Source organism: Apis cerana, linkage group LG15 (genome assembly GCF_029169275.1).
Source record: "Apis cerana isolate GH-2021 linkage group LG15, AcerK_1.0, whole genome shotgun sequence".
Taxonomy (NCBI): Eukaryota; Metazoa; Arthropoda; class Insecta; order Hymenoptera; family Apidae; genus Apis; species Apis cerana.
This window is the reverse complement of record NC_083866.1, coordinates 3,077,630-3,101,021: the sequence shown is the minus strand read 5'-3', so window position 1 is coordinate 3,101,021 and position 23,392 is coordinate 3,077,630. Positions and strand designations below refer to the sequence as shown.

The 23,392-nt window shown below is 24.1% G+C and overlaps 6 protein-coding genes across 10 annotated transcripts in view; 3 read left to right on the top strand and 3 right to left on the bottom strand.

Annotated features, from left to right (window-relative positions):
• The window catches only part of LOC107998044 (adiponectin receptor protein), a 5,949-nt gene extending 5,384 nt beyond the window's left edge, over window positions 1-565 (bottom strand). The window contains exon 1 of one of the 3 annotated variants that reach the window (XM_017057058.3): window positions 429-565. The gene's annotated coding sequence lies outside the window, so the exon portion shown is untranslated. The other 2 variants (XM_017057059.2, XM_017057060.3) reach the window with 2 other exon arrangements.
• LOC107997961 (GDP-fucose transporter 1) lies at window positions 516-3,105 on the top strand. The gene is made up of 5 exons (XM_062085552.1): window positions 516-1,084; window positions 1,485-1,607; window positions 1,729-1,933; window positions 2,025-2,163; window positions 2,241-3,105. Exons 2-5 carry the CDS (start codon window positions 1,543-1,545, stop codon window positions 2,837-2,839), a joined length of 1,008 nt encoding a protein of 335 aa, XP_061941536.1. The 5' UTR covers window positions 516-1,084; window positions 1,485-1,542; the 3' UTR covers window positions 2,840-3,105.
• LOC107998014 (glutathione hydrolase 7) lies at window positions 2,197-6,412 on the bottom strand. Of its 2 annotated transcripts, none has more exons than XM_017057008.2 (9): window positions 6,267-6,412; window positions 5,565-5,731; window positions 5,329-5,486; window positions 5,184-5,263; window positions 4,822-5,094; window positions 4,443-4,730; window positions 4,293-4,359; window positions 3,555-3,788; window positions 2,197-3,475 (listed from the first exon to the last, which is right to left on the bottom strand). In XM_017057008.2, the coding sequence occupies exons 1-9, from the start codon at window positions 6,283-6,285 to the stop codon at window positions 3,268-3,270; spliced, it is 1,494 nt and encodes a 497-aa protein (XP_016912497.1). In that variant the 5' UTR covers window positions 6,286-6,412; the 3' UTR covers window positions 2,197-3,267. The 2 variants fall into 2 exon arrangements, with proteins under 2 accessions (XP_016912497.1, XP_016912498.1); XM_017057009.3 differs by lacking the exon at window positions 6,267-6,412 and adding an exon at window positions 6,026-6,164.
• LOC107998013 (DNA repair and recombination protein RAD54-like) lies at window positions 6,040-13,927 on the top strand. The gene is made up of 13 exons (XM_062085556.1): window positions 6,040-6,177; window positions 6,695-6,790; window positions 6,865-7,062; window positions 7,147-7,261; window positions 8,679-8,885; window positions 8,975-9,165; window positions 9,248-9,450; window positions 9,518-9,960; window positions 10,032-10,293; window positions 10,414-10,585; window positions 10,670-11,075; window positions 11,151-11,314; window positions 11,383-13,927. The coding sequence occupies exons 2-13, from the start codon at window positions 6,714-6,716 to the stop codon at window positions 11,573-11,575; spliced, it is 2,631 nt and encodes an 876-aa protein (XP_061941540.1). The 5' UTR covers window positions 6,040-6,177; window positions 6,695-6,713; the 3' UTR covers window positions 11,576-13,927.
• Window positions 12,550-21,751, top strand: LOC107998011 (uncharacterized). 2 transcript variants are annotated; one of them, XM_062085525.1, is made up of 8 exons: window positions 12,550-13,747; window positions 16,438-16,810; window positions 16,894-17,116; window positions 17,309-17,661; window positions 17,755-17,977; window positions 18,041-18,357; window positions 18,542-18,770; window positions 18,848-21,751. In XM_062085525.1, exons 1-8 carry the CDS (start codon window positions 13,704-13,706, stop codon window positions 20,773-20,775), a joined length of 3,690 nt encoding a protein of 1,229 aa, XP_061941509.1. In that variant the 5' UTR covers window positions 12,550-13,703; the 3' UTR covers window positions 20,776-21,751. The 2 variants fall into 2 exon arrangements, with proteins under 2 accessions (XP_061941509.1, XP_061941510.1); XM_062085526.1 differs by lacking the exon at window positions 12,550-13,747 and adding an exon at window positions 14,067-14,802.
• Window positions 21,068-23,392, bottom strand: LOC107998041 (U6 snRNA-associated Sm-like protein LSm8). The gene is made up of 4 exons (XM_017057054.3): window positions 23,250-23,392; window positions 23,140-23,180; window positions 22,793-22,920; window positions 21,068-22,415 (listed from the first exon to the last, which is right to left on the bottom strand). Exons 1-4 carry the CDS (start codon window positions 23,278-23,280, stop codon window positions 22,325-22,327), a joined length of 291 nt encoding a protein of 96 aa, XP_016912543.1. The 5' UTR covers window positions 23,281-23,392; the 3' UTR covers window positions 21,068-22,324.

Genomic DNA, 23,392 nt, shown 5'->3' with positions numbered 1-23,392 from the left:
TTAAAAATCATAAGATTTTACATAAGTCACGATTTTTTATCATAATAAATTATATTAAATTTATACATACAATTATTACAAAAAAAATTTGCGATAATTTAATTAATACGCAAAAGCTATCTTTGAATGGAATTAGAAATTATATTGAATATATCATTAACAGTTATATATATATAATCATATAATAGCACTAAATTAAACATATTTTAAAATCTTAGTTTTACAAAAACAAGAAAAACTAAAATTAAATAATTTAATAAGTATAATTAACCGATCAAATACAAGATTGTATTTAATACATACATTATATAATAATTCTTTGAATTATTACATTGACACAGTAAATATTAAAAATTTTGCAATAGTAAACAAACGAAAATAATTCAGAACATATCTTTAAAAGAAAATGATTCTATACAAGTACTTACTAATTTTGGTTGTTCATTGCTACGACTATAGTCGAAAACACCCGAATACTAGACACCACGTGTCAACATTTATATGCTAATTATCAGTAATGATATCCACTTTGTGTCATAATTTGCTATCCATTAAAATATAAATTTTATCTATAACTATATCAAAATATATATTAAAAGTCTGATCAAATGTTAATTTAATTTATGTTATTTTATGATATAATATAATTTAATTAAAATAATATAAAGAAAATATTTATTTTAATATACAAATTTATTTTTATAATATAAAAATGGAATTAGAAATTATATCGAATATATTTTTGCATTTTTTAAATTAAAAGTAATAAAATTTCTAATTTACAAATATTTAAATATTTTTCATTAAAAATACAATAAATTATGCAAAATATATGAAAAAGTATATTATAAATAATTTTTAATTTTTAATTTGGATATTTATATATAATTAAAATAAAAAATATAAATACAAATGTGTAAAATAGAAAATATGTCATATATATTATAAAAATTATTTTTGAGGCTATATTATTGGCATTAAATTAAAAAATAAAAAATAAGAAGTTTTGATTGTGAAAATAAAATTATAAATTATAAAAATTTGCTGAATGATTCATATACTCAAACAATATGATTATTATAAAGTAATAATTGCAATTGTAATTTTCTTAAAATTTTTATATAATATAAAACTTTTTTAAGATAATTTTTTAAGATAACCTAGAATATCGATAAAATTAAGACTGATGAAATATATGTTATCTCATAATTGTAACTTATTTAACAAAAATTTATGATTTTAAATTATTTAAATGAAAATAGTTTATATTATATTATAAAAAATATTACATTTATTTAAAATATTAAATCACTATAATATATTAAAAGTATAAAAATGTAGTATACAAATTAAGATGATTTAGAAAAAAAAAATTTAATTTAAAAAGAATTAATTATCAATTATTATATATTATTATTTTTTTAATTTTTATATGATATAATATAATATAATATAATTTATTATTTATTATTATTTATTATTAGGATATATTAAATTTTATTAATTAAAAAAGAATGTTGAATTAAATAAATATTTCAAAAAATGGTTTTAGAAACTGGAATATTATCAAAATTTTTATATATTGCAATTGTAGTTACAACATATTGGTAAGTTGAAATAAATAAGTTTTTTTCAATAAGATGTGTATTAGATTTTTTATAATAAAAATTAAGTATTTATAATATTAATAGTATTTTTTTATTAATATATGTAATTAATAATTTTTAGGATAATTTCTATATTAACAATATTTATAAATAAAGTTCTTTTATCCAGTCATACTATAAATTTAGATGCACCTCTTTTTATAACATGGTGTCAATGCATAATATCTTTAAATATTTGTATAATTCTTAGTAATTTATCAAAATGGTTTCCAAGATATATTAAATTTCCTAGTGGAAATCCATATACTAGAGAAACTATTAAGAAAGTAAGTTAAAATTTTATAAAAATATAAACGTGCTATTGTTTTTTATTAATAATTATATTTTTATTATTTTTGTATATTTATATATTTACAGATACTTCCATTGTCTCTTCTTTTTATTGGAATGATTGCAACAAACAATTTGTGTTTAAAATATGTTGATGTTGCATTTTATTACATAGGTCGTTCATTAACAACTGTATTTAATGTTATTTTTACATATTTTATGTTAGGTAAAAATCTCTTAAATATTAAAAAAATATGTGTTTTTATGTATACATTTATGTAATAATTTATTATAATTTTACAGGTCAAAAAACTTCTACAAATTGTATTGCATGTTGTGCATTTATTGTTATTGGATTTTGGCTTGGTGTAGACCAAGAACATATTGCTGGTTCTTTATCTGTTCTAGGAACAATTTTTGGCGTATTAGGATCATTAACTCTTTCTTTGTATTCTATTCATATGAAACAAGTTCTTCCTACATTAAATCAAGATATTTGGTTATTGTCTTATTATAATAATGCATATAGTATTATTATATTTCTTCCATTAATAATAATTAATGGAGAACATATTACAGTATACAATTATGATAAAATTGGATCTTTTTATTTTTGGTTAGTTATGATTATTGGTGGTATTTGTGGATTTGCTATTGGTTATGCTACAGCACTTCAAATAAAAGTTACATCTCCTTTAACTCACAATATTAGTGGAACTGCTAAAGCTTGTGTACAAACAATTTTAGCAACTTATTGGTTTAATGAAGAAAAATCATTTATGTGGTGGATAAGTAATTTTATTGTGCTTAGTGCTAGTGCAATGTATGCTAAATTAAGACAACTTGATTTAAGTAAAAAATATAAAGAAGAAAAGCAACAATTGCAAATATGTAAAATGTAAATGAAATAAAAACATTTCAATATATTAGAAAACTTGCGCGCGCGCGCGCGCGCGCACACACACACACACACACACACACACAATAAATATATCAAAATTATATTAATTAGTTTTAAACATTTCATATTGATATCAAAATATAAATAAGATATTAAAATTTTATTGTATATTTTAATTATATATTGCTTTTTATATAAATATAAATTTATATATAATTTTATATATTTTATATATATAAATAAAAGAATTATTTTAATAAAAAAAAATAATTCATCATTTTCTTTATTTTAGAAAAGTTTATTCAATTGTAGTTTACTAAGATTTATTAAAAATCTTATTTTATAATTATCTTTAATATATATAAATATATTTAATAAAAAAAGAAATATAATATATTTAATAAAAAAGAGATAAAAATAAATAATTTATTAAAATCTTGATGAAAGACCACCTCCACGACTATCTGAATGACTTGACATTAAATCTTTTCTTTTTATGATTGCATTTACACTTTTTACTATATCAGTATCCAAATACGATATTGGTACTATTAAATTTAGTTGGTTTTGTATTAATATATTTACAGCGTGTTTTTGATTATTTTCTATAGTAAGACCATTTGATGAAAAATAATATCTAAAATCATAAAAATTTTATTTAAGAATTAATATTAATATAAATTTAATATTATAAAAAAATAAAATCTATTTTGTACCTTGGATATTCAATAGCTTCAGAAATATTTAATTGACGAATTATAATACTGTACAATAATTGTCCAATAATTGATATATCATCAGTTCCAAATACTCCTCGTAATCCACATAATGCTCTTTCATTATGAAAAATTATTGGAATAAGCACAGATAAAGTATTATTGGTATCTGTTTTATCTAATAAAAAACCTGCATTCGACATATATCCAAGACCAAATGGAGCACTAAGTCCACTATAATTATTGAATTATACAAATTATAAATTATAAAGATAAAATATACATAATATATATATTTCGATAATATAATATTTTTATAACATAAACTAAAAATTTTCTTCAAATATTGAATTAAAAAAAATTTTTTAAAATTTGAAAAATAAGTATAGAAACAAAATTTTTCTTAAGAAAATAATATAAAAAAAACATATTATAGAATAAAAAAACAAATTCTGAATCTGAAAAAAATTTTATCGAAAAAATTGAATTAGTCCTTAAAAAACAATGTCATGAAACTTAATTTTAAACAATTCTGATAATAATTAAATTATAATTATCTATCTTTTTATTTTAAATTATTTTATATATATATAAAAAATTTTGTTTTTTTAATTTTAAAATAAAATAAAATAGTTTTCTATTATATTAGAAAAAAATTATTTTTTATTTCTAATTTTTATGCTTTTAGTTTCATATAATATGTTATAAGAAATCCTATTGAACTATTATGATACTAACGTTATAATACAAACATAAGTATCTTCCCAATCCATTGCAATAACTCCAGTATATTTTTTTTTTTCAGCTAAAATTATTATTTTATATGAAATCAATATTATTAATAAAATTTATATTATAAAATGAAAACAGAGAGATATTAATACAAACCATATTTTAATTGAAATGGAAATGAAACAACATTTATTAATGCTTTAGCTACTTGTATCTCTGTTTGTATTGTAGATGCATTATCAGCTGATATTTTAAGATTTTCCAGTGCAGTAATCATTGATTTTAATAATGAAATATGTGGAGGATAATATACTGCATGTTTATAAAAACTAGATTTTTTTGCTACATATATATCAGGTTCATATTTTATCAATTGTGGAAGTAATTTTGAAAGTTTAACTTTGTCATGTAATAATTTCTGTGAAAAAGTTCCATTATATAATACTAAAAACAAATCAAATAAGTAATTAAAAGATATTGGCAAAAAAATTTTAAATTATTAATAATTATAATTATAATATACCAAAAATAATACCATTAGTTCCTTTCAGTGCTACAGCATTTAACATATTACTAAGATCAGGTAACTTTAATATATCTCCTGCACTAATATGTCCATACAAAATCTCATAATTGATGTTTTTTGATACTTCAGTAGCTAATTCCTTTGATACAACAAATCCTCTTTTTGCTAAAGATACAGAAGGTTCAACAATTTCATTCCATGATAATTTACCTTTTAATTTATGTGCATATTCTAATCCTCGTAATACTGCAGGTATACGTATTCCACTTTGTTCAAAATTGCCTAATAAATAATTCAAATAATATAAAATTTGATATGCATTTTGAAATATTTATATTTTTATATATATATATAAATATGTGTGTATGTACCTTCAATTGTATTATTGGTAAAATCAATAATAATTGGTTTTATTTGTTCTTTATGATTATATATCATTATGTAACCACCACTAAAATAATAATTATAAATTACAATAAATATTTTGTATATATTAAAGATGTACATATAACTTACCCACCGAGACCAGTTTTATGTGGAGCTACTACTGTCATACAAATGGTAGCTGCAATAGCTGCATCTATTGCATTGCCATTTTTTCGTAATATCTTAGTTCCAATTTGTGAACAATTTGTATAATCTGTTGCAACTGCACCATGAATACCAACTTTATTCTAACATTATTAACATGAAACAAGTGACATTTATTAATTTCCTATCTAATATCTTTGTTTTTAAATTAGTTTGAATACCTGTGGACCTCCTTCAGCATATAGTATTTGTAAAACTAATGTTGTCGTAATGGAAATAGTTAAAATAGTAAAACAACTTATAATGAATTTTAAACCATCTCCACAATATATACTTAAAGTATATTTATAACTTCTATTTTTTGTTAAAGGACATTCTTCAGTAGAACCTTAACAAAAATAAAAAAATTTTATTTTTATTTTTATATTTTTATAATAATAATAATAATAATAATAATAAATAAACAAATAAAAATAAAAAAAATTGATATATGATAAAATAAATTATAATATATAATATACAATATGATAATATATGATAAAATAAATTATAATATATAATATATTAATATATTAAATGATAAAATATTTTTATAATATATTTCTGATATAATATATTTTTAAGAAAATATTTAATTTTAATCATTATTACAAAGCAAATATAGGTTAAAAAAGAGACTTACTAATAACAACTGCCATTTAGTTGAGAAAATATTTAAAGTATATTTAAAATATTTAGTATATTAAGTTATATAAATATAAATGCAAAATAATAATCATATTGTGTATTTTAAACATATTTAAAAAATACAACAATTAAAAATTTTAATTGCTTGTAAGTAAATATTAAATATTATAAGGTTATATTTAAACAAAATTTTGATTATATATAACAATAGAAAACAAGTACCAAAAAATACTTACGAGAATTATTATAACGCATTATAAATATATGAATTAATTAAAATAAAAAGAATTAAGGATTATAGAGTTATTTAAATAGTATGCAACTTGTATTATATTAAATAGTATGTATATATATATATATATATATATGTACATATATATTTCTCTGTAACTGTAAATTTAATTTATTTTTTATTTTAAGATTAAATATTATCAAATATTATAAAATTTCAAAACAGTTATTTATATGAATTTTATATTATTATTTTATTTTTAAAATTATATATATTGCTTTAAAAATTGTGTTTAATATCTATTTTATAATAAAAAATCAAATAGAATATATATAAAAATTTTATTTATATATAATTATTTCATTACAATGCTAAAATAATATATCTAAAAGATTATATAAATTATATTTTATATTTTTATTTTGAAATAAGATTTAAAAAATAAATCAAAATGTCACTTGATATAATAGAAATGTTAAAAGAACCAAGAATGATAAAAGTATGTGCACCAATGGTTAGATATAGTAAGTAAGTATGCTAATAAAATTACACTTATAATAATTTTTAAAGATATAACATTAAATTAAAATATTTTTTAATAGATTACAGTTCAGAACTTTAGTAAGACAATATGATTGTGATATATGTTTTACACCTATGATCTTAGCTGACTCATTTATACAATCTGAAAAAGCCAGAAATAATGAATTTTCAACTAATAATGCAGATAAACCTTTAATTGTTCAATTTGCTGCTAAAAATGTACATGATTTTCTTAATGCTGCAGAATTAGTTGCTCCGTGGGTTTTTTAACATATGAAATCCGATTTTTAATAGTTAACATATAAATTTTCATATTTGTAATAAATTATTATTTTTTTCAGATATTGTAATGGAGTTGATCTTAATTGTGGTTGTCCTCAGCGTTGGGCATTAAAAGAAGGATATGGAGCTGATTTGCTTAAGAAACCAGATTTTGTAAAAGACTTAATATATCAAGTGAGAAATCGTATTCCACATCCTTTCACTGTATCTGTGAAAATTAGATTATTGAAGGACATTCATAAAACTATCAATTTCTGTAGAATTCTTGAGAAAGCTGGTGCTTCATTTCTTACTATCCATGCTAGGACTCCTGAAATGAGATGTGAACCAATCAATTTAGATAATTTAAAACTAATAAGAGATAGTGTAAAATTACCTCTCATTGCTAATGGAGATATAAAAAGTTTAGAAAATGCAGAAAATTTATATAAAGAAAGTAATTGTGATGCAGTAATGTCTGCAAGAGGAATTCTAACAAATCCAGCTCTTTTTTCTGGATATTCAGTAACACCTCTTAATTGTGTGCAGGATTGGCTTGATATTACATCAACTATACCAACAACATTTACATGTTTTCATCATCATCTTGTATTTATGTTAGAAAAAATACTTCCTAAAAAGAGTCGAATGTTTTTTAATAATTTACATAATAAAACATCTGTATTAGAATTCTTGAAAAATACTTATGATTTAAAACCTAATATTAATCCTAAATTATTTGAACTTACAAAATGCACTTTTAATATTGCAAATATGAAATATAATAAATATATTACAAAAGATGATGATGATTTAAATATAAACTTTTTAGGAAATATATTTACAGAAATATAATTTTATTCATTTATTCTTTAGAATGAAAAATAAAGCAATCTTTATATTGCTATAGTATTGTCATGAATATTTTATGTGTATTTTTTATATAAAAATAAATTAACAATGTAATTATAAAATAAAATCATTATAATTTTCATTTAAAAATTAATATTAAAATATTTATAAATATATAATATATATATAATAAATTAAAAATGTGTTTTATAAAAGTTTTTTAATCGAAATTTAAATGATACAATATTAATTTCTAATTATGAACGATAGGTGGCTAGATTCTAAATACAAATATAGTAAATTTATCACTTTTATAATCGCGAAACTTCTAAAAGTATTTATTTATTTGCTATTGTTTATTTGTTATATAAAGTTAAAAATTTAATATATAACATATAAAGAATAATGAATTTTTTTTATTGTTATTACAAAATGAAATATTTTGAAATTTAGAAATGAGACATATTTTAATTCAGAATGGTAATTTTATAAAATTGATTAAAAATATCTATTAATGAAATTAATATTGAAATTATTGAAATTGTTTTAAATTTTTAATTTTTTGTTTAATTATATATATTACAATTATAAAATATAATCATAAAATTTCAATAATCGTTTTAATAACATAACCTTTATATTCTTTTTACTTTAATTTACTTTAATTTACTTTAATTGTTATAAATATGTTTATCTTTATCATTATTATTGTTATAAAATTTAATTTTATGGCATAAAACTTTAATTTATTTTACTTAAGATTCGTTCTTTGGCTCCCAGTAAAAGAGGTAAACGTCCATTATTATCTGATATATCTAACAATTTGACATTGTCTCCAATTGTATCATCAGTTCATCAAGTAAAAAAAATTTGCTGCAATGTCAAAAATGTAGAAATACCAGAATATAAAGCAGTTATTCTTTCAGCTAATGATATACAAGCTACTCAAGAAGTAATTTCTGAACATGTAAGTATTATGTTAAATAATAAATCATTATATTTAACAAATATAATGTATTAATGTAATATAAGTTGTAATTATAATTTGATTGATAGGAACAACGAATGAAAAAAATTCTTAATAAACCATTTAAAATACCAATTCCTGGTTATCAATTATCAGGTCGTGCATTAGGAATACGTTTATCTGGTCCTCGTAGACCTTTACATGATCCTGATGAAGCTAATGCACTTATTGTTTATTCACCTTCTGAATTATCTGAACATGAAAAATTAAAAATTGACCTGTTTGTATAAAATATTTTATATTTATTTCCTAGTTATTAAATTTTATTGAAAATTTTTTATAATGATATGTTTATATTTTAGATCTAAACAACTTGTACATGTAGTAGTAGATCCTCTATTATGTAATATTTTAAGACCTCATCAGCGAGAAGGTGTAAAATTTATGTATGAATGTGTAACAGGAAAACGGATTGAAGGTGCTTATGGATGTATTATGGCAGATGAAATGGGTCTTGGAAAAACTTTACAATGTATAACATTGTTGTGGACTTTATTAAAACAAGGTAAATTAATATTACGTTTTGTATAATGTATAAAATTAAGATAGTGTTAGATAACATTATTTTGAAGGACCTGAAGCTAAACCACTTATAGACAAAGCTATTATTGTTGCTCCAAGTTCATTAGTTAAAAATTGGTATAATGAAATCTTTAAATGGTTGAAAAATAGAATTCAGCCACTAGCTATTGATGGTGGAAACAAAGCAGATATCGATACAAAACTTATTGGATTTATGAAAACTTATGGTCGCAAATGTGTAAATCCTATACTAATAATTAGTTATGAAACTTTTCGTTTACATGCACATATTCTTCATCAAGATGAAGTAGGACTCATATTATGTGATGAAGGTCATCGTCTAAAAAATTCTGAAAATCAAACATATCAAGCACTTATTAATTTAAAGGCTAAAAGAAGAGTATTACTCAGTGGAACACCTATTCAGAATGATCTCTTAGAATATTTTTCTCTTGTGCATTTTGTTAATCAAGGATTATTAGGAACAGCACAAGTATGTGAATTAATATTTTTGAAAGATTCAAAAAATTTTTCAAATATAAAAATGATATTTTTATTTCTAAGGAATTTCGAAAAAAATTTGAAATACCAATTTTACGTGGTCAAGATGCTGCTGCAACAGATGCAGAACGCAAGCTCGCTCAAGAACGTTTAAAAGAATTAATAACTATTGTGAATAAGTGTCTCATTAGACGTACTAGTGCATTACTTTCAAAATATTTACCTTTAAAGTATGAATTAGTGGTGTGTATAAAAATGGGAAAAATACAAACTGATCTTTATAAAAATTTTATACAAAGTGATAGTATTAAAAAATCAATGGAAGGTTTGTTATAAAATTATTCAAATAATTTCAAATTCTTAAAAAAAGTTTAAGTCTTTAAATGATATAACATTTTTTAAGATTTTTTTAAATTTTATACATTTTTTTATTTGTTTATTATAGAAAATCCTGAGAATTGTAAAAAAGGAAAAAGAGAAAGTCTTTCTGCACTTTCGGCAATTACACTTTTGAAAAAATTGTGTAATCATCCTGATTTAGTATATGAAAAAATATTAGAAAAATCTGATGGATTTGAAAATACTGCAAAATTAATGCCATCAAATTATAACACAAAGTATATAATTTTTTAATTTATTATATATATATTATATATATATTATAATTATTTTTATCTTTATAATTTTTTATTTATTTTTAGAGAAATTCTACCAGAATTATCTGGAAAATTAATGGTATTAGATTGTCTTTTGGCATCTATTAAAACAACAACAAATGATAAAATTGTATTGGTATCTAATTATACACAAACTCTTGATCTGTTTGAAAAACTATGTTATAAACGTTGTTATAATTATGTTCGATTAGATGGCACTATGACTATTAAAAAAAGATCAAAAGTGGTAGAAAGATTTAATGATTCAAATAGCAATGATTTTATTTTCATGCTCAGTTCTAAAGCTGGAGGTTGTGGATTAAATCTTATAGGTGCAAATCGTCTTGTCATGTTCGATCCTGATTGGAATCCTGCAAATGATGATCAAGCTATGGCCAGAGTTTGGAGAGATGGTCAGAAAAAACCCTGTTTTGTATATCGATTTCTTTGTGTATGTAAAAAGTATTTCTTCAAATTATTTCTTATAAATTGATATTCTCTATATTATTATTTAAATATGTTATAGACTGGAACTATCGAAGAAAAAATTTTTCAAAGACAAGCACATAAAAAAGCATTAAGTTCAACAGTTGTAGATCAAGAAGAAGATGTTGCAAGACATTTTACCTTAAATGATTTACGAGATTTATTTAAATTAGAGGAAAATACTATATCAGATACTCATGATAAGTAAGCTTACGATTATTGATTTTATCATAAAAAGAATCATTAAAATAATGCTTATTGTCATTCTTTAGATTTAAATGTAAAAGATGTATTAATGGTATAGAAGTGAAAGGACCACCAGAACAATCAGATTGTAATTCAGATTTGTCAGATTGGAGACACGTTCATAATCCACGAAATTTGCCAGATATACCATTACGGCAATGCTGGTTAAGCGGAATTTCATTTGTTTTCTATCATCGATCGCACGAACAAATTAAATAAAATTATAATTTTTATGAATATTTGCATATAATATAATTAAGATAATAACATTTTTTATACTGCTACTTTTTATAAAAGTTATATTCATTTAAGTTTGTATACATTCATTAACAAAATATATATATATATGTTTAATGATAAAAATTAATGTTTATATTAAAATTATGTACAAATAAATATAATATTATAAATATTGTATGAAATAGAAAAAAAATAATTTAATAATATAAAATTCGCATAATTGATAAATATATAAAATAAATATATTTATGGAAGTTCATTATGTTAAAATTTATAAATATATATAATATTATATAATTTTTATTTATTTATTTATAACATTTCAGTTATTAATATAATAGTCAAATATGATTTTATTTTTATTTTTTTCAATTCAATTGATATATAATATTTAATATTTAGTTCTAAGAGCTATTTTATTTATAGTTTACAACATTTAATTATTCAGATTAATTATTTAAATTGTATATAAAATTATGATCAGTAAATATATGATAAGAAGTCTGTAAATAACCATTGTAAGTAATCATTGTCAATTGAAAATATAATCTTTTTAAATAATTATATTTTCAATATATTTTTGTTTTAAAATGAAAAAAATTTATAAAATGTTTATAATGTATAATCTATAATAATTAAATATGAAAAAGATAAATTAAAACATAATGTTTTTAATATGGGTAATATATCTATAAGTTTGCTTTCAGATAAGTTGTGCGTAGAAAATCAAGGGTCAACGAAGACTTTAGGAATTTGCTCCACATAACACAAGCAATAAAGAAAAGTGGGGAAGCAAAAGGAAATTAGAGTGGGGGAACACAAATAATGGAAGAGAGAGCACGTGATCATTGAATACGGTTTGTGATTGGTGAAAAGGAATCAGCGCTGCTTTCCCTCCCAGCTCGGTACCGTTCGCTCGCCCTTCTTCCAAGGTTTCGTGCAGCTGCCCGCTCAGAATAGTTCCAGATGTGGCCATGTTTAGTTTGATCTTTGAAGTTTTCGCTCATCGTCTCATAACTGATACATTTTTATACGATCTGCTGACATAGTAATACGCTCTGTCCGACCATCGTACTTTTCGCCTGCCTGCGACTAGTCTCGTTCATAACACATGTTCTTCTTTTGCTGAGATAAATATCTAACGCGGAAGTACACGAAAGACGTAAACGCTGTCATCCATCCAGGAGAGACACGAATCGCGTCGAGTCCGTGCATTTAATTTTTTTTAAAAATTCTATCGTCAATAACAGACGCGCGTCTGATTAACTCGCAGTTGTTTTTATCGGCAAAAAGCGAGATCAATTCGTCGCTCCCTTTCTCTCTCTCTCTCTCTCCCAATAAATATTTAATCAAAAAGAGCACTATTATCAGATTACGGGACGGGAATCGTCAAAGTGGAAGCTACGCCTTTATATATTCTACGAAATTTTGAGTCGTATTTTGGGGAAAACACTTTTTCCTTTTCATCTGATTACGGATTAAAAATACGCACTCGTACTTCCTTCTGAGCGCTGTTCTTATTTTAGCACTTTTTTTTTGTTACATTACGATCATTTGGGAAAAAGAATTTAAGACGCCTACAAGCTTATCATTGGTCAGCCATATGCCACGTCAAGCCAAAATGACGTTGCAGTGGTAAGATCGCGCCATTTAACGAAATTTATAGCCAAGGAAAGAAAAGCCACAGTGAAATCCATTCTTCACCGAATCTAAAGTGCAATAGTATCCCGGATAAAGCAGAGAATAAAAGAAATTTTATTTACAAAATAGCCTGTTGTGTTCAGGCGAGAAGAATATTCGAGAGAAAAGGACAGACGTAACAAAGGCCGATAAAGACGGAAAACGTTAATAAAAACTGATACATTTGGTTGTACGCGCACGCGCGCAAGAGAGAAAGAGAAACGGAGAGACATACGAAATATATTCTCTAGGGCTAATTAGTGTCCAATAACGAGTATTTCAAAATTTCAAATGCTAGAATTCAGGCACGCGATTATTTTGCAAGCAAAGAGCCATCGAGTGTGGTCGCGTCAATCGATCGAATGATCATCGTCGGGCCACAGTGCTATATCATACGGTACAAAACACGATCGATCGGGACAAAACAATGGCATTAGAGAGTGTTTCCGCGGCTGAGACTCTAATCCAAAGGTTTGCCTCCACATTTTTTATTCACCAACAAAACAGTCGAAATTTTATGACTGTCGTACCACTCACGTTACACGTTGATCCCCTCTCCGGAAGCTCCGTGCTGTCCCCCGCTTTCGTTTGGTATATACCATTGGCATATACCACTGTGAGAAAAAATAAACTCATTACTCTGTTCAGATATACATAACTTACTTTTTTTCTCTCGTGTCTCTTTTTATGGTTCTTCATTGCTCTTAAACTATCTACTGTAGTATTATAAGATCGTTATTGAATATCATATCTTGGCATCATTCATAAGGCCAAGGTCATTTTTATGATGAAAAAATTATTTGAGATATTCAAATATAAAATAATAAAAAATAGATTTAAATTTTTTATATTTACGAAATAAAAAATATTCTGTATAATAAATATTAATTAATTATTTAGATAAACGATTTAGAATAGAATAAAATTTAAAATAGAAACAAGATCAAATTTTATAATTCATGAATATAAATATTTATATTTCTATATTATATATCTATAACAATTAAAATCTAATAATATATTAATCTAATTAAATCTAATAATATATATATATTTTTACGAGCATTGAAGAATTAAAAATAAAATATTGATATAAAATTATTTCGGAAATCAAAAATTATGTAAGGAAAAATTATGCACGTGATCTTCAGGGAGAAAGAGGTATACATAGTACATTTTCCGGTTCGAATACGAAATATTTGAGCACATGTGAGACTAAATTCATACACAGCGTACATATAGATGTGCGTCATGTACGTACATATTTTAAATATGCATACACATGTGTATACTACATACATGTGTACTTTATACACGTGAATGAACGAGACAAACGAGGTCTACACGCGAAGAAATTCTGACACGATATCGAAAAATGTTACATGCACTGTTGGCAATGCTGTAACGATGACTATGAGATATGCTGAAAAATGTGATGTTATATATCGATTTCTGATATTCATGCTATTATATTGATAATGAATTATGATAATGATAATGATGCTAATAATGAACACAATTTGTGGGTAAGGAAATTCCAATTTACTATTTTCCTTCGTGATATGAAAATGATGCGTTTTAGTGTGCTAAGTTAACAACCTTTAGCATTTATAATTTGCAAATTACTCAATTTCTCATTATATTCGTATATTTATTTTAAATATAAATATGCTTAATTTAATATGGGATTTTCTTTCTCTACATAGTATTTTAATGTTTTCATATATTATAATTTAACATACAAATTATTATACGTATTTAAAATATACTCTTTTTCTAATAAATCATAGATAGCAGCCATTGAAGAAACGATTTTTTTTTATTTTTTAATCATATGTTACGTTAACTATATATTCCAAAGTTGCATCGATCGATGCTTGCGATATTACAACGTATCGTTAGTCAACTCCCAAAGCAGCTAATGTTTTCAGGTCAACTAGTAGCGGAGCTTCTTTCAGCTATACTCTGCTCGACCAAAGTTCGATGTTTCTTTATTCAACATATAACATGTGATATATTTAATGACCAATTGCTGTTAATATCTTTAACAGTTTTTATGAGCTTAATCCTGCTATGCTATATTTAGCATTTTTTCGTTTCATTCTATCAAAGAAATGTATTTTGCATTTCTTTTTCTTATTTATGAATGATGATGATGATAATGATGATAATGATGATGACGATGACGATGATGATGATGATGACGATGATGATGATGATGATGATGACGACAATAATGATGTTGATGTTGATGTTGATGTTGATGTTGACGATAACGATGACGACGATGATGAGGAGGACGACGACGATGACGACGACGACGATGATGATGATGATGATGATGATGATGATGATGATGATGATGATGATGATGATGATGGTGGTGGTGATGGTGATGGTGATGGTGATGGTGATGATGATGATGATGATGATGATGATAATGATGATGATGATGATGACGATGACAATGATGACGACGACGATGATGACGACGATGATGATTATGATGACGATGACGATGACGATGACGATGACGATGACGATGACGATGACGATGACGATGACGATGACGATGACGATGACGATGATGATGACGATGATGATGATGATGGTGGTGGTGGTGGTGGTGGTGGTGGTGGTGATGGTAGTGATGACAATGATGATGATGATGATGATGATGATATTAAGATGAAATAAAAAATTATTTTTTATTTCATTATTTTTATGGATAAAATAGATAAAAAATTGTAGTTTTAAAAAATTATTAAATATATAGTATATTCTTTTTTCATTTTTTAAATAATATTATATATATTTATATTATAATATATTATATATTATATTATAATAAATATATTTTTTATTGATTATTTTTTATTGATTATTTATTAGTGAAATTATTTATCAAAATTATTGATCAGAATTTAGAATAGGAAAGAAATTTTAAAACATATTTAAAATAATTTTAATGATAAAAGATATCAAGCAAAACTTATGTCATCGTTACAGACATTGAATATTTTATTTTCATATAAAAAACCAAAAAAAATATAACACATAAAAAATATAAAAATGTTAATATTATATAGAACTATTTTAAATTATACAAAATTTATAGACAAACAATTTTGGCTAATAATCTATTTTTAATATATATTTAGTAACAATGATAATGACTTGGAAGATGGGGAAATTCCATCCGATGAAGATGATGAACCTGTGCCACCACCAGTAAATCATGATAACAATAAAAATTCATCAAAAACAGATGCATCAAAAAGTAAAACTTTTGATTCTAAATTTAATAAAAGTAAGAAATCAAGTGTTCAAGGAAGTAGCAAGCATGACAGATTTTTAAAGTACAAAAGCCCAACAGAAGATTGGGCAGGAGATGTGGAAAAAGCAATTCGAGCGGCTTTAGAGGAAGATAGTGCTAGAAATCAAGATTCCAAATCTAAAAGTAAAAGTAATAGAAATAAGAGTAGGAAAAGAATACGTGATGAAAGAGAAGAAGATCGTAATAAAGATCAAAAGGTTTCAAATAATAATTAATGACATTAATAAAATTAATTCAAATAATTTTTTATATAGATTTATTACAAATACATATTTTACAGAGAAGAAAAGTGAGTGATGATGAAAATGTTAATGAAGATGAGGATGAAATGTTATTTGTTAGGGGTGCTTCACCTATTAGAAAAGATTCACAAGAAAATAATTCTCCCAGACATACAAACGATCATGAAAATTTTGATAGTAATTCAGATTATGATGAAAGGCCTAATGTAAATCGACATAGAGATAATGATAATAAACGTAGCAGTTCGAGAGGAGGTGGAGGTGGGAAAGATTTGCAAAGATATATTAATATTTTTATTTGTTAAATTTCTTTTTATATTATATATTATATATAATATAATATATTATATTAATTATTTATAATTATTATTATAAAATATATATAATATATATATATAAATATATATAATTATAATTAATATTATTTATAATTACGATATTTATATTATATAGGACGAAGAGGTGGTAAAAATGAACGTGGCGGAAAAAGTAAAAGTCGTGCACAGATGAGAAATGATAGGAATGGACGAAGAAATCAAAATAATGATCACAATCAAGATCCAGATGCTATATGTGTTTATTATATGCAAGGAAAATGTCATAGAGGAGATGATTGTCCTTTTTCACATAATGCTTTACCACCTAGAAAAATGGAATTATGCAAATTTTATCTCATGGACTGTTGTGCAAAAAGAGATAAATGTCTTTATATGCATCATGATTTTCCATGTAAATTTTTCCATACAGGTTTAAAATGTAATCAGGGAGAAAATTGTAAATTTTCTCATCAACCTTTAAATGAGCAGGTATTTACTATTAAAATTTTCTAAATTTTCTATAATTAGTTTCATTTAATATATATTAAATAAAATACTTCATTTATTATTAAAATAAATTAGGTGAAAGGAATTCTGTTAAAACATTTAGAAACAGCACCAAAAGAAATTCTTGGAGATTTTCCACGCTTAAGTAGAGAAGGAGCAATGTTAATGATAAATAATACAGCAAGAACATTAGCACAAGGCCAAGAAACAACAAATCCAAAAATTCCAAGCCTTTTTGAGCTAAATATATCAGCACCAACTAGCACTACAGAAAAAAACAATGAAAAGGAAGAAAAAGGTATTAATATATTTGTTTATTTTTTATATATTATTTATATTAAAATTAAAATTTTTTGTATAGAAGAGCAAACACAGAAAAATGTTAGAGAAAGAAAACCATCGGGTAAGAAAACTCGATGGGGTTCAGATGAAGATAGAGTTCCATATGAACAAATCATGCTATTACAATCAGCCAATGAATTCGGTATACAACTTCCTAATGCTGCATTAGGTTTAGCAACTCAACATATACATCAAAAACCATTAATATCATCCCAATCTATGCCAAATATGGATTTTTATACTGAAACTAATAATGTTGAATCAAATAAAACAATTTTAAATAAAACAAAGGAAGATTTTACGAAAGATGTAGAAGAGGACGAAATCTTGGAACAGGTATCAAATAATGATAAATTTTTTTAAATAATTAATATAAATTATATATTATTATATAATTTATTTATATTATATATATATATTTTAATAATATATATTATATATTATATATTATAATATATATTATAATATATTAAATAATATTATTCTACAGTATTGTACAAATATTTTATTTTGTTTTTAGGCGAAAAAAAAGGATCCATCATTACATGAAGATTTAAAAGACATAGATTTAAGACAATTATTAAAAGTAAAAAAGCCACCACCTGTTGTTAGTATAGCTGATGAAGTAGCAAATCTTACTAAATCTAAATTTGATGAAGAAAGTGATCAAGATGAAGAAACAGATCTTGTTATAGAAATGCCAATTGAAGATGATGATAAACAGAAAGATAAAAGTACAGATCAGGAAGGTAAGATTGATTCATTTATTATATGAAATAAAAATAAAAATACATAAAGGAAACGAAAAATTATTAAATTATTACAGAAACGAATATCATAAATGAAGAAAATATTAATCATCATGATATTTCTTCACCATGTACAGAAGAACAAGAAATACCAGCTCATTTACCAAAAAAAGCACAGGAATTATTTATGCGTATCCAACAACAACAACGAGCAGCTCAAGATAGTTTTAAAAATATAGAAAATGAATGCTCTGCAAGGAATACAGATCAAATTTTAGAAGATTGGTACTCAGATGATGAAGATGATGATGATGATGATGAAGGTGGAAATCTTACAATAGTACTTTCTAATAAGGATACATCAAAAGAAGAAAGTGAATTTATAGAAAAAACGCAAAATATTGTGATTAAAGAAGAATTTCAAACGACATCTTCTGCACCTACCATACCTCAACCAGCAGCTATTGTAGATAAACTTGGAGATTTGAGTAAAATTGATATTAGCGCTGAAGTGTCAAAATTACTATCATCATTAAAAGCACATAGTTCGACAACGAATAAATCTACTCAACAAAATACTAATATACAAGATTATTCTTCAAAAGTCAAATCTTCACCAGATAGAATATCAGTAGAAGAATCAAATATTCATAAAAATGTTACATTTAATACTTCCAATCAATTGTCAAAAATAGAAAATGAAACATCGAGTCCACATTCTTCACCTGGAACAAGTTCTATATCTATTTCCAGAGATCCTCGTATGTCTCGAGATCCTAGACAACGTAGAGATGAACAAAAATCAAATAGTCCTAGTGGAATAGATAATAAAAAGGAATCTAAGCATCTTAGATTAGAAACAAGCATATATAGTTCTGGTATTACTGCTGTCGATACTAACATGGATACGGATCTTCGAACTAAAACAGACCAAGATCTTCGAAGAAAAGATATGGATTTTAGACAACAATTTCAAACTGGTTTCGGAGATACAGATCTTCGAGTTGTTGGAGCAGGATTCACTGATACATCTACTAAATCTGATGTCGATTTACGACAAATGTTAAGCTTACCATTTAAGCCAGCACCGTCACATGTACCTTGTACAGAAATCGATGCAAGTATTTCTTCGCATCCTTTAATGACGTATAAAGTATACATTGTTGACATACCAAGGCCCGATTATACAGGTCTTAAACTTACTAAAAATGACGCGCAGGTGAAATACGATCCGCGATTACGTAAAATTTTTAGAATTGGTAAAATTGAATTAGCTGATTCTCCCATGTCTCCACCTCCAATTAAAATGGATACTCCAAAATCACCTCCGCAAGTTCGATCCGATCCACGTCGAAAAGCTCTCGAGGCTTCCAATTTATCTTCTCAAAATGTAAATGCTTCCATAATGAAAAATGTTCAACAGTCACCAATAGAAATATCAAATATGGGAATTGGTCCTGGTGGAATATCTATTCCTCAAGGTATGCCTGGACCACAAAATATGCAAGGAGGGCAAGGTATGATGCCAATAGGTCCAAATCCAATGCTTGGAAATATAGGTCCTATGGGACCTATAATAAATGCACCTATAGGTCCTCAAAACATACCACCAATGAGTATGACAGGAATATCTAACATACCTCCCGGAATAACCATAAATGGACCAGTTGTGCCTCAAAATCAAATGAACTTTGATCCTCGTTTTAATGTTCAACGCAATAATGGAGCTGGATTATTAGGTCCAGCACCCGGTGTAGGTTTTGGACCAGATGTTAATTCTTCATATGATGGTGCACCAACATATTCCGGTGGTAATTTTAATAATTTTGGTCCCGGTCCTACACCAGTACCACCAGATTCTGGTATGATGGGATTCAATCCAAATGGTCCAAATCCAAATTTCGGAATGGATGGACCTGAATGGAATGGATCGAACCAAAATAGACGTGGTGGACGAATTAGGCGACGAAATAGAAATAGGACCAATATCGTGACTAATAATTAAGGCAATAAGCAATTTCGTGTAGGTACATTAGGAAAGTACCTGATGATAATTCTCATTGTAATTTAAATTTGTACAGCATGCATTAATGATAATGCATTCATTTATGATGGTCCAGATTAATGATTTTTTGATTGTGTCAATTGTACATGGTGTCAAATGCTCGCTAGTGGTTAAATAGCAAAATATAAATTTAAGGTATTAAAAAAAATATTAAAATTGTACATGAATTAATTTCAAGCATTTCTTTATATAAAATATTCATACCAATAAATGGTATGAATAATACTCATAATTACGTGACATTCTATATTTTATTTAAAAAATATAAATCATTCTACATACATGAAAAATATATAAAATATACTATCTATTACACTATGAATAATAGCAAATTTTCAGTGGAGATATGTATCTGTATATATTGATCATTTTCATCCATTTGAAAAGACATTTAATATATATGTAAAATGTGATGAATGAAAAATTGCTTAATTATATCGATTGATTTACATCTCTTTTTATGTCTTCCATGTATAGTATACATAAAAATATATACAGATATATATATGCATATGTATATATATGTATATATATATATATATGTATATATATACATGTATATATGTACGTGATTTATGCACACAATAATTTTGACTTCTATAAATAAGTTTTATTCAATTATGTTTAAATAGTATCATAATAATATAAATTAATTAATTATTGAATGGCCTAAGGCCTTTATTATGAATCGAAACACCAATAAAATGACATAGTATATAGCATATGTAAAAAAAAAAATACGAAAATATGCAATATTTTATAATGAAATATATTTATAAGAATTCTTAAATCACACACACACACACACACACACACGCGCGCGCGCGCGAGCGGGATATTAAAAATCTTTCATTTGAAATTTTGTAGGGAACTGCAGATTAAAAATGTATTTAAATAAATGTGAATCTTATAATAATATAGGTTTTACAATACTAGTAACATTTTTATCCTATAACATTTATCAGTTATATGGTGCAACCATAACCACAAATCGTTTCATATATTAAATATTAAATACATCTCTCTGCTAAATCGTAGATTAAGAAATACTTCCTCTTAAGAAAAATATGTTAAGAAACAGAGTATATTTAAATTTAAAAAATTGTTCAGTTATTCATTCAATATTGATCTATTGATATTTATTTTTATTATTATTCCTATAAAACTAATAAATGGAAGTTACATTTGTAAAAAATATAATTTACTTATAATGAAATCTTTTTATACAGTTTAATTATTAATTCTAATATCATTCTATTATTCTTTATAGTTGTAAACAATGTTTATATTTCTCCACTGCATTTTGTTTAAAACAAGAATATTTTAAATGGATATAAAAAATGATATTTATACAATATACAACCCATGTAAGAAATTGTACTTTCATTTGACTATAATTCATTGTTACAAATTCTTATTTAATTATTATTATTATTCAGTTATATTATTATTTTCAAGTAATAATAATTATAACTGTAATCATTTTCTATTAATGTACAATAGAACTTAAAGGATCTGCTCTTATAGCTGATAGATCTAAACGTGCATCCATCTCGTCATCCAATTCTCCTACAATTGCTCTAAAAAAAAATATTATTAAAATCATTCATATTTTTTATTACCATTTTATTCATTCATAATTTTTGCAATTTAATTAAAAAAAGAAGCAATTATATATTGTAAAAAATGTAAATTAATGATTATATATAAATTAATTACATATTTTTTTATTCAACAATACTTGTTGTCTATTATAATATCAGAATGAAATTAAAATTAATATCATCTTGTTTAATTTTATTAAATAAAAACAAATAAAATAAAATAATATTAATAACAAAGAATTATTTAACATACAATTATTAAATATCATTGATGATATACATATAAAAATATGGGCTGTGCATTTAATATTTCAAATATATTAGAATAAATTAAATATATGTAAATTACTCACACATTATCACCTCTAATAATATGTAAACCTAATACTACTTGTTCTACTCCTTGTGTTGTACTATATACACGTTCATGAGATTCATCTAATATTATGTTAATAGTCTGATCAAAACCTTTCAATGTTCCCTGAAAATATAATCTATTTAAATAATGTAAAATTAATATAAAAATATATTATAAATTAATAATAAAAAATTATACTACATACATATTTAATATATATATAAATAATATACAAAAAGTATTGAAATAACAATTTAATTATTTATAAAATTTTTTTTATCGATAATATAAGCATATAAATTTATAATAATATTTATAAAATAATGTAATATATTCACTTACAATAAAGTTTCTACCATCAGAAGTAATAATAGAAACAGTATCTATGAATTGTTAAGAATTGCCAAAAAATATAATAAAAATAAAAATAATAAAATTAAAATAAAGGATACGATTTACATAGCTTTCTAAACCTGACGCCATAATTTTTTACTTATTAATTACACATTAAAATAAGTTTCAAGAAAATATTATGCGGATTTATATACTTAATGTTTGTTGTGAAAGTAAAAGCGTATCAATTAATTCACCATTC

What these genes read in the sequence shown, in the direction of transcription:
- LOC107997961 (XM_062085552.1), top strand. Translation starts at nt 1,543, where the DNA reads ATGGTTTTAGAAACTGGAATATTATCAAAATTTTTATATATTGCAATT. An exon ending in ATTGTAGTTACAACATATTG is followed by an intron (nt 1,608 to 1,728) that starts GTAAGTTGAAAT and finishes AATAATTTTTAG; the next exon opens with GATAATTTCTATATTAACAA. An exon ending in TTTTACATATTTTATGTTAG is followed by an intron (nt 2,164 to 2,240) that starts GTAAAAATCTCT and finishes ATAATTTTACAG; the next exon opens with GTCAAAAAACTTCTACAAAT.
- LOC107998014 (XM_017057008.2), bottom strand. An exon ending in ATGCTGAAGGAGGTCCACAG is followed by an intron (nt 5,487 to 5,564) that starts GTATTCAAACTA and finishes TAATAATGTTAG; the next exon opens with AATAAAGTTGGTATTCATGG. An exon ending in AGCACTGAAAGGAACTAATG is followed by an intron (nt 4,731 to 4,821) that starts GTATTATTTTTG and finishes ATTTGTTTTTAG; the next exon opens with TATTATATAATGGAACTTTT.
- LOC107998013 (XM_062085556.1), top strand. Translation starts at nt 6,714, where the DNA reads ATGTCACTTGATATAATAGAAATGTTAAAAGAACCAAGAATGATAAAA. An exon ending in TAAAAGACTTAATATATCAA is followed by an intron (nt 7,262 to 8,678) that starts GTGAGAAATCGT and finishes ATTTTACTTAAG; the next exon opens with ATTCGTTCTTTGGCTCCCAG. An exon ending in GATTATTAGGAACAGCACAA is followed by an intron (nt 9,961 to 10,031) that starts GTATGTGAATTA and finishes TTTATTTCTAAG; the next exon opens with GAATTTCGAAAAAAATTTGA.
- LOC107998011 (XM_062085525.1), top strand. Translation starts at nt 13,704, where the DNA reads ATGGCATTAGAGAGTGTTTCCGCGGCTGAGACTCTAATCCAAAG. An exon ending in GCTGAGACTCTAATCCAAAG is followed by an intron (nt 13,748 to 16,437) that starts GTTTGCCTCCAC and finishes ATATATATTTAG; the next exon opens with TAACAATGATAATGACTTGG. An exon ending in AGGACGAAATCTTGGAACAG is followed by an intron (nt 18,358 to 18,541) that starts GTATCAAATAAT and finishes TTTTGTTTTTAG; the next exon opens with GCGAAAAAAAAGGATCCATC.
- LOC107998041 (XM_017057054.3), bottom strand. Translation starts at nt 23,280, where the DNA reads ATGGCGTCAGGTTTAGAAAGCTATGTAAATC. An exon ending in CTGATGGTAGAAACTTTATT is followed by an intron (nt 22,921 to 23,139) that starts GTAAGTGAATAT and finishes TTATATTTTCAG; the next exon opens with GGAACATTGAAAGGTTTTGA. An exon ending in ATTATTAGAGGTGATAATGT is followed by an intron (nt 22,416 to 22,792) that starts GTGAGTAATTTA and finishes ATTTTTTTTTAG; the next exon opens with AGCAATTGTAGGAGAATTGG.